An 11,159-nucleotide genomic window follows, 5' to 3' on the forward strand; every position below is an offset into this window, starting at 1 on the left:
CGATTCAACAAACTATCTTTTGCTAGATCATTCTTATTGGGAATATGACCAACTTATACGTAGTAAGAAACGGTCTCAGGAGTCATACCTTGAACTTGTTCTATACGCCATGTTAGTGTCAGTTTTAACTTTCTTCGGTCTACATCCCAAATTTGTCCACAATTTCCGAACTTTTTGATAATAATGGAAGAATCAAGATGAAGAGATATATAACTTAAATAAAGAAGAGAAATTAAAAGAGCCAGTAAAAATATACCTGATTAGCCAGACCATGAAGGGGTCCAGCTAGACCATTCAAGGCTGCAGCAAATGACAGATACGGGTCCATCTTAACCCTGACTAACCTTTTTTGCGATGAGTTCTCAAGTTCTCACAACTCGGGGGGAGTTCTTATTTTAACCCTTCCCTGTATAACATAAGAATTGATCAAAATGAGCGACGCGTGGGTTTTCATTAAGGGTATTCTAGTCGATCCAAAACAATAGTACGATATACAAATTACTCATTATATACCATAGTATTGTTCATTAAGTGCAAGCCTTTAATCCAGTCCTTTGAAGCTTTATCCGTATTGCTAGTGAGCGATAGCCTCTCCATCTCTAGTTTCAAAACCGCACGACTGATCTCATCAAGTGCAATAGGTTTAGCAGCCGCTTCATCTACCAGAACAATGGCTGCAATTCACACCATACAATAAAGTTCGATTACGCTAATATATGCAACATGAGGTAATAAGCTGATCTTTAGATTTATTTAAATTTATATTACCTTTATCTGGTAAAAAGCGTCCACTGATGGAACGATCTGAAAGAATTGCAGCTTCAACAAGTGCATTATCGGAAATACGTACTCCATGATGCAGTTCATATCTTTCATGAAGTCCATGATGTATGGAAACTGTATCCTCAATTGTCGGTTGGTCAACATAAAGTTGTTGAAAACGGTGTTCTAGTGAACGATCTTTTTCGATATACTTACAATACTCGTCTAATGTTGTTGCACCGATGCATCTCAACTCTCTACGACTAAGCATCAGCTTCAACAGATTGCCAGCATCCATTGCACCGTTGGTAGCCCCTATAAACAGATACGAACTTTAGATCATATTTAGTATATTTCGTATAACAAAAGATTATCTGGACTTTAATATACCAGCTCCAACGACAGTATGGATTTCATCAATGAAAAGAGTAATCTGGCCGTCTGATTCTGCAACCTCCTTGAAGACTGCCTTGAGTCGATCTTCGAACTCTCCACAATATTTTGCGCCAACAATAAGCGCGCCCATGTCAAGAGATATCAACTTAGATGAAAATAACGGGCCAGTCAAATAGTCAATGTAAACAAATTGCTCAATAGCCTGCATTTTATAAAGGGTCCTAATATTAACACATGGCAAATCCTTATTTACACATGGTGTATACAGGCCGTATACAGTTATACGGCCCGTATATAATAAAATAAAACTAACAAAGTCTGTGCCTTCAGACTTTGTCAGTTTTTTTCATTCCATACGGGCCGTATAACTGTATACGGCCCGTATACACCATGTGTAAAGAATTTGGCTGGTCGTATACAATGGATACGAACAATGTATACGGGCCGTATAACTGTATACGGCCCGTATGAAAAGAAAATTAGATTTTACCCAAAGTATTTAATGGATTTAAGGTGTCAATCACACGAGACATTTTACAGTCGTTAGGTGGTCAAATCTTTCTAAAAGTAGAAAAAAATAAAACTTTAACAAGTAACAAAGATTGAAAAACAAAAAAAACATGTCGTGTGACTGTAATAAAAAGGAAGGGTGAGGCATTTGATGAGAGTTGTAAGTAGAAGAGTTTTAATCACTTGTTTTCAACGGGATGTAATGCAATGATTCTGCTAGTGGTCGGGCTTCCAATGCTTACACAAGGTGATAAACAACGCTGATATGAACCCAAACCAACTGCTTTGTCTTGAGTCGTCGGGAAAACTTTTCCTCAGGGGAGGGTGAGTAGTATTAGTCTGAGTCCATTGTGGTTCGTGAATGTTCCGAATCATCATAGAAGACGTGTCGGGTTCTGCTAGAAGAGTATAAGGATTTTGTTGGTTTGTTTCCAACTCTTCTGAAAGACAAGAATACAACGTTCATGTATCACAAGTAATGACCGATCTAAGGCAGGGAACCTGATTTAGATACACAAATTCATCACCGGTTTCTACAGCACAAGCACATACACAGTTTGTTGGAAGAACCCTACACGTCTTCTGCTAGTTACTCTTTTCTTCCATTTCAACAAATCTTTCAAGGTCTTAAGTGATGGACAATTGGTTAAAAGATGTAGAAGAGTTTGTGTAGAGATCTTTACGTACAAATTTGCATCATCCTTAGGTTACAAATGAAGTATTAAAAGATGTTAGTTTCTTGACAATATGATTTCTCGACAAATGAAGTATTATCTGTCATTGCTGCCTCTTCGGTTGGTAAAAGACATAGGATGGTTTTTAATACAAGCTCTTTTAGAGAAGCGTTGGGATTCAAGGGTTTATGAGTAAAAGATGTTAGTTTCTTGACAATATGGTTTCTCCACAAATGAAGTATTATATGTCCTTGCTTTATTCTCTTTAATCTATTAGAACGATCCTTGTTTTGTCACGTACATGCGTTTAATTCCCAACATCATCTGTTCATCATTGTTCTTGAAGATGAAGATGAAGAAACGAGGGTTTATTCTCATTAATCTATTAGAACGATCCTTGACTTGAATTGGTTCAATACCAACTCTTCTGAAAGACAAGAATACAACGTTCATGTATCACAAGGAATGACCGATCTAAGGCAGGAACCTGATTTAGATACACAAATTCATCACCGGTTTCTACAGCACAAGCACATACACTGTTTGTTGGAAGAACCCTACACGTATTCTGCTAGTTACTCTTTTCTTCGATTTCAACAAATCTTTCAAGGTCTTAAGTGATGGAAAATTGGTTAAAAGATGTAGAAGAGTTTGTGTAGATCATTGTCACGTACATGCGTTTAATTCCCAACATCATCTGTTGATCATTGTTCTTGAAGATGAAGATGAAGAAACGAGGGTTTATTCTCATTAATCTATTAGAACGATCCTTGACTTGAATTTGTGGATTTCGGTTGGATCAGAAAAACTTAACAAGAGAATCAACTAAAACAATACAATTGATTACTCGGTCGAATAACCGGTCCGTTAAAGTTGAGCTTCCTGATGCAACTTTCACAGTGGTACCAATGTCCTACTACTACAATCCTTCCAACGCCTGATTCCGATACAAATCTCGATGTTGATGAGTGAAAGAGTTAACATTCTGATTTAGATTCAGGAAGTAGATGTTTATTAGTGTTTTGAGAAACTAACAAGGTAAACCTGAATTTTCAAAATTTTAGATAACTCGCCATTCTCTTGCATCTGTATACGTTGATTGTGGATTTAAGTTGCAAGAATTGTGTCTGTCGCATGGACTCAGACTCATACTACTAGCAGAAGAACCCGACACGTCTTCTGTGATGATTCGAAACATTCACGAACCACAATGGACTCAGACTCATACTACTAGCAGAAGAACCCGACACGTCTTCTGTGATGATTCGAAACATTCCAAATCACTAGCAGAAGAACCCGACACGTCTTCTGTGATGATTCGAAACATTCCGAATCACTACCGTTTTTTCTCTTCCGGTTACCAGGCCTATCATCTCCGTCTACGTTTGGTTTCAGCTACTGGAGTGAAATATTTGTTAGATACTTACTTGAATCGTTAGTAATGCTAGATGTCATTTTGGCTGAACCACAACTTATTACCATTTCTTACCATGTGTATACGGGTCGTACACCGTTTATACGGCCATATACGAATGGTAAAAAATGTTTTTACCGATCGTATACTATGTATACGATGATTGTTTATCCATACTATTCTTCAAAGCCATATTCCCACTCACAAGTTGTTGATACTGAGCTTCCTGATACATATCGTTCGTAAGAAACTTTTCGTGCACTGAACCTTCAGTTGTGTACTATTCAATCTTCTTGAGTATTTTTCTAACTTTATGCTTGCATCCACCACAGTGAATATTAACTTTGAGTGAAAGAGTTTGGAAACCGGACGGTAAAAACGAAGTAACTGTTGGAATTTGTGGAGTTCGGTTGGTTCAGAAACTTAACAAGAGAAGCAACTAAAAAAATACAATTGATTTCTCTTCATGTTACGGAGAATGTTCTAGAAATTGAAGGAAAAGAAAAAGATTTGTTGAAATCAAATTCAACAGAGATAACTGAATACAACCGGTCAAATCACACACTATATAAAGATTACAGAGGTTTTACCATTTTTTACCATGTGTATACGGGTCGTATACGGTTTATACGGCTGTATGCTCTCGGTAAATTTTTTTATCTACCGATTGTATACAACGTATACGAATGATGTATACGGGTCGTATATTGTTATACGGCCCGTATACTATGGGTAAAAAATGGTAAAAATTGGTTTATTCTCTTTAATCTATTAGAAAGATCCTTGTTTTGAGAACCTGATTCTGATTTAAACAATGGAATTTGTGGATCAACAGAAATAACTAAAAATAACTCGCCATTCTCTTGCACCTGTGTCCGTCACATGATAGAAGACGTGTCGGGTTCTGCTAGAAGAGTATTCTGAAAGACAAGAATACAACGTTCATGTATCACAAGGAATGACCGATCTAAGGCAGAGAACCTGATTTAGATACACAAATTCATCACCGGTTTCTACAGCACAAGCACATACGCACAAAGTGACAGAATGAAGCAATGAAGATTAGCCAAACGAGGATGAAAGATACTCAAACCATCTGATCCCGTTGTTGCAAACTCCTTTAATGTGAGATTCTTCAAGTTTGCACATTTTGAGAAAATACCAATGTGTTTGTCAGCTTCGTTAACACACAAAGTGACAGAATGAAGCAATGAAGATTGAATATGCACTAGGGTTTTTTCTCTTCCGGTTACCAGGCCTATCATTTCCGTCTACGTTTGGTTTCCTCAACGAAGAACCATCAGCCATTATTTGCCCTTTTTCCTTTGGTTTCTGGTTGATTTTGAGGGTGAGGGTTTTGCATTGATTCCTGCGCTCAAATCATCTGCTTCCTGAATCTGAATCTGAAAGTTAACTAGACCCCTCAAGTTGTCATTCGTAACAACTAAGCATCTGGAGAAGAGTATGTTGATATAGGAGAGTTGAACCCGACACGTCTTCTGTGATGATTCGAAACATTCCGAATAACTAGCAGAACCCGATCCACTTACATTCGAATAACGCTGAGAATCCACAACGCTTATGGCCAGATTCTTTCCTTCAATCTTGGCAAAATCAATGTCTGCTTGTTTTATTATCACGAAAGTACTGAACAACCGAGATAGGCACAATAACAACAACAGCTTTCCATAATTTGGAGACTGATCGGAATCGAATCAGTGATTTTACCGGAAGCCGTTTGATTATTTCCTCATGGATCTCGAAAGTACTGAACAACCGAGATTGGCACAATATACACAACGGTCTCTTTGCTTCGTCCACTAGAACTATTTGTGTATGCATTCTTTTGGTAGTTAACAACGCTAATTAGAAAAAAAATCTGTAAAACTAATCATATCGGTTGCTATAACAGGATGGATGTGACACACACAGATAGATAAGCTGTCACAGTTGTCAAGACTGTTTGTCGGGTTTCCAATGCTCACACAGGGTGATAAACAACGCTGATACGAACACATGTGTTTCGAAATAGGCTTTGTTCTTGGTTTAATGAAGTTACACGTAACATCTACTTATATTGAGATTTAAACAATGCCCGCCTCAACTGAGATAACGGACATCCATCAAGCTCAAAAAGAAAACTTGTGTTTCCCATAGTCACAAAAGATTGCGGTTTGTATTTCGCATAGCCACCGTTTCCGTAGTAAAAAACAGTTGCGGTTTGTATTTCGCATAGCCACCGTTTCCGTAGTAAAAAACAGTTGGGTTTGCACATTCAATCTTCAATACTTCATTAAAATACCACTAGTAGAAGAACCCGACACGTCTTCATGTTACGGAGAACGTTCTAGAAATTGAAGGAAAAGGAAAAGATTTGTTGAAATCGAATTTGACAACTATGACAGCTTATTAAAGGTAGCAATCACCTCCAATCATTTCCTGGTCAAATCACACACTATAAACTTTAAAGTTATCGTGTGTTGTAGTTTGGAAAGATGACCGAATAGAGATCTGAATAACAAACTGTGGAGAACTTGTTTGTGTCGGGTTCTTCTGCTAGTTACTTGATCAACGGACTGATCGGTAACGTTACTCTACCTGTGCTCCGATTTAAGCGGCGTGTTCCGATCAACGTTGTTTAAAGGTGATGAAGAGTTTAGTAACCCTAGATTGATGGTGCTTTTACGGGAAAAAAACATGATAATTAAAAAACATCAATCTATACGGCCCATATACAATTATACGGCCCGTATACATTTGGTAAACATCAAAAACCTCAGAAATAAATCCATTGAGCTGTATACTTTTTATAAATCGTATACACTTGTATACGGCTCGTATAACTATATACGGGCCGTATATAATAAAGTCAAAAAAACATTCTCTGCGCATTTCCTATTCAAAAACATTCTATAGGGGCCGTTTATTTTGTATACGGCCCGTATACACTAGGGATGTGAAAATAAGATCTAGGGGGTGTGGGAATAAGGCACACCTTTATAAAAAGAAACTAACAAATGATTGACAACTTGGCAGTTATAGCAAATGAATTATACGTTTATTGATATGAATTATACGTTTATTGATAGTGTTACCTTTACCTCGTAGAATAGTTCTGTATCTTGTTTTGTCCATTTCATTCTTGGGGTTATTTTCATGTGAGTTCGGTAATTGTAGTAGGTAGTGTTTTGTGCAGATTCACTGCAGAACCGTAAGATTATTATTTGCGAACCTGATAGATAAGATATCTCAAAAAATCATGCTAAAAATCATGCTAATGTTCAACACCTTTCATTATTTGCGAAACCGATAGATAAGATATCTCAAAAAATCATGCTAATGTTCAGCACCTTTCATCCATTGCATTGGCTCCCGATAAAGATGCTTCCTTCTTCTGCAATAAGGGATAATTTCACAATAAAAAAATCATAATATCAGATACATCCATTTTCAACGTTTTGAAATTTATACCATTTCCTTAATTAAAAAAAAATGCAAAAACAGAATTTGTTGGCCCAGACCATGAGCATGTTAGCTGGTAACAAAATGGCCCATTTAGTCCGGATTCATTTTAACCCGTGATCCATATGGTCCATTCTGCTATTTGTAAATTTCGTACAAAGTAAAATAAGCAGACCATGTACTCACAATCAACAAGATGAGCAAGATGGTGAATGTTCTTTATTCGAGTTCCATTGAACTTCAGAACCTGTCGAATTATTTAACATAATAAGGTTAGAACAGAAGACGATTAAACAATTATTTCTAACTTCAGAATTAATTAATAAACCAGGTTATCACTAAAAAAGAATTAATTAATAAACCAGGTTATCACTAACATATAGATGTTTGAATTAACTTGAAAATAAAATGAAATTCAATACCTTTGATGGCCTTCTCAATGCCCTGCCCCACACACTTTGACGGCGAAGTGAATGGTTCAAAATACTCGGTAGGTGAAACCTGATGGATTAGTACCTTCACAAACACCAAAACAAACCGCATATTAACATTAAACTCAATTTAAAAGGCCAACTTATTTCTAACATTCTATAGAGAACTTATCTAAATAGTGAAAAAAACAATTATATTCGATAGACTGTTATTACTCTCCGATTTAGATATATGACATGCATTCCACTACATCAAGCACTCCATTACTAAGCATATTTCACAAAGGATATGCTATTTGATCCTTTACTTCATACCTCAACTCATCTATCTCCATGAATTACTTTTGGATTTCCAACAAATTTATAGTGCCAGCCATCATCAGGTTCTATCATGGGATTATAACTTTGTCATGAGATGTAACCCAGTTAGCATTAAGATGAACAACAAAATCACATTGAAAAAAAAATGTTTGTGCACATTTGCTATATCTTATTGACGTCATTAGTAAGTAAACCATTTATTTATTTATTTTAACCATTTGACCCCGCATTCACCCGAACAGGGGCAGACCTACACATGGTCTTGGTGGGCGTTCACCCGAACCTTGAGTCATTAAGCAAAATTTAAGCCCGTCATCTGCAACAATAGATGAACAAAAAGATTCTTCGAAAACAAACCCTAGGAGAGAGAAACAATCAAGTAGATCTGAAGTGGAACCAACAGAACCACCGCTACTAAAGAGTACTGGTAAAGCACTGAAAAAGGGTAATTTACCTGCTGGACTTCGTGTTGTTTGTAAGCATTTCGGAAAAACTTGGTCTGCATCAACAGCAATCGCCGCCGCGGCTCCAGGTTTACCACCGTCAAACAGTCGAGACGATACGTTACTACAACAAGAGGACGGTGGTTTATCATCCGATTCGCCGGAACCCAAGTCTCCTACACAGGAGCTCACCTTCCAGATCTGAGAGAAGAGAGAGAAATAGAGGAGAGGCGAGATTTGAGTTTCAAAACTCTTGATCTAGTGAAATCTTTTTGTTCCTGAATCGCCAGAGAGAGAGAGAGAGAGAGAGAGAGAGAGGACCACGGAAGGGAAGGGAAGCGAAGCGGCAGAATATGAAAATTTTTGAAATGAATGTGAAACCCTAATCCATATACTCGTGTGTTTTTTGAGTGAAGGGTATAATTGGGAATGTAAATTATATTGTGCTTTAGAGGGTTGTACATTATGCTTTAGGGGTGTTTTAAACGAATTTCAATGACCTTAAGAAGTCCTTCTAATATGCTTATTAATATAGTGTATATATATATATATATATATATATATATATATATATATAGGGTAAGGTTCATGCGAGAACCACCTTTATTGCGAGAACCGCGAGAACCAATGTGAACACAACCTAAAATAGCTAAAAAAAACCTAACCCCCACCACCCCCCCCCCCCAAAAAAAACCTAAACCCCACACCCCTCCCCCAAAAAAAAAACCTAACCCCCCCCCCCCCCAAGCTAAATGCTAAAAACTAAAACCCCAAAAAAAACCTAACCCCCCCCCCCAAGCTAAAATGCTAAAAACTAAACCCCCAAAAAACCTATAAAAATATAAAAAAAATCTAATATTTTTTTATAATATTAATATGTTAAAATCGCTACTTTTAGTAGCCAAATTTTTTTTTTTAAAAAACTTTTTTTTGCTATAAAAGTAGCGATTTTAACATAAAAAATATTAAAAAAAATTGGGTGTTTTTTTAGCTATTTTTAGGTATTTTTTGTTGTGTTCACATTGGTTCTCGCGGTTCTCGCAATAAAGGGTGGTTCCTAACGGATCTTTGTCCTATATATATATATATATATATATATATATATATATATATATATATATATATATATATATATATATATATATATATATATATATATATATATATATATATATATATATATGATAATGAAGTCAAGCAATAAACAAACAAGTTCACCAAAAGGAACTTTGTTCGAAAAATGCTTCATTAGAATAAAAAGTCACAAAAAAATAAATTTTTTTTTTCGAAAACCGACGCTTTTTACGCCTTTCGCCCTTTTCTACTAACCACTAACCCAAAACCACCTACCTTTTACCCAAGCCTAACCCATCCCCATAGTCCTTTTGATATTTACAAATGTGTATAGTTAAAAAGGAGGAGGATTGATTGCTTGGCAACCATATGGCAGAAGTAAGTTCCATGCCGGTCCCGAGTGTTTCACAAAAATACATCTTCGGCCGAGTGTTGAGTGATCTCCCGTGAGGTATGTGAACTTGTATATAAACGGAATTTTAAAGAGGCAAGTTATGCCCAAATAAGTAATTTATCTTATGTAAATGTTCTAAATAAATCATAACGAATAGGATTGTAAATAAAATAAAAATAAAACCTAATAAAAATCTTGGAATCCCGACACTCAAGACAAGCCCAAAACTTCTCTTCTACCCATTCCATTTGGGTTTGTAAGCCACATTATAAAGAGTTTTGCTTGAGGACAAGCAAAGATTCAAGTGTGGGGGTATTTGATGTGTGTAAAATGCAACATATAAATTACATCAAATAAGGCATAAAACTAACCCTTTTTAAGTACTAATGTTGGAAAAAGTGTGCTTTTGTTTTCCTTTTGTATTTTCAGGGTTAAAAGAGCTTAAATGAACAAAAGAAGTAAAAATGCAGCCAAATCTAACAATAATACAAGAAAAGGAATAAACCTGGCATGCCCGACCCCTCGACAACATCTTCCTAAGCAGAAACAAGACATCAGAAGGCTGAAAACGCCCCGTGCCCATCGGACACGGGGGCGTGCCCAAGTGTTTGCAGAAAAAACAAAGTTGTAGAAGCTTCTATTTCCCAACACGGGGGCGTGCCCAGTGGACACGGCACCGTGGTCAACGCTAAGATTTGCAGAATCCAAGCAAAACTTGATAGTACAGATACGCTTCTGCACACGGGACCGTGCCCAGCGGACACGGGGGCGTGGTCAACTAATGCAGACAAACTGCAATTAATGAAGAAAGAGAAAGTGGATGGACACGGGGCCATGTCCGGGCTTCTGTGCAGCGTATAAATAGAGGTGCTTGGTTCATTTCAAAGGCATCCCTTGGCAAACCACCTCTCTCACACTTCACCCATCCACCACCACCATCACAACCCACATCCACCACCATAATCCATCATCCATTATAGAGTGTGTGTAGTAGTTTCGGGATCCAAGATTGATAGTAGGAGTTCATGACAATCAAAGGCCATGTTTGCCTAAGTCTCTTACATCACTTGGTGAAGACAAACATTTAGTGTAATACTTTTTATTTTTAATCTTTTCGCACTTTTTATTTGGTTATGTATTAATGCATTTAATAACTAGTTTCTTATGTTGAAGGTGAAACTTCCTTATCATTTGTCTGTGGTGCTTCGGTGTTATTTTACTGGCTATATAAAATAAAAGATTTACACCATTCATATATCTACGGTCTATATAGAGATA

The 11,159-nt window shown here is 36.8% G+C and overlaps 1 protein-coding gene across 1 annotated transcript; it reads right to left on the reverse strand.

Annotated features, from left to right (window-relative positions):
* Window positions 1-498: 498 nt before the first annotated feature.
* On the reverse strand, window positions 499-7,984 carry LOC110880900 (chaperone protein ClpB3, chloroplastic-like). Its single transcript, XM_035978160.1, has 6 exons — window positions 7,958-7,984; window positions 7,641-7,734; window positions 6,858-6,988; window positions 1,153-1,303; window positions 769-1,077; window positions 499-674 (listed from the first exon to the last, which is right to left on the reverse strand). The coding sequence occupies exons 1-6, from the start codon at window positions 7,982-7,984 to the stop codon at window positions 499-501; spliced, it is 888 nt and encodes a 295-aa protein (XP_035834053.1).
* Window positions 7,985-11,159: the final 3,175 nt, after the last annotated feature.

This window comes from Helianthus annuus, chromosome 10 (assembly GCF_002127325.2).
Source record: "Helianthus annuus cultivar XRQ/B chromosome 10, HanXRQr2.0-SUNRISE, whole genome shotgun sequence".
Lineage (NCBI taxonomy): Eukaryota > Viridiplantae > Streptophyta > Magnoliopsida > Asterales > Asteraceae > Helianthus > Helianthus annuus.

Bases quoted from the DNA above. Each gene is read 5' to 3' on its own strand.
- LOC110880900 (XM_035978160.1), bottom strand. From the start codon at position 7,984: ATGGAGATAGATGAGTTGAGGTATGAA. The intron at 7,735-7,957 runs GTAAAGGATCAA...GTGTTTGTGAAG, and splicing joins TAGATGAGTTGAGGTATGAA to GTACTAATCCATCAGGTTTC. The intron at 1,304-6,857 runs GTAAAGGTAACA...TTTTCATCTAAG, and splicing joins ATACAGAACTATTCTACGAG to TTGATATCTCTTGACATGGG.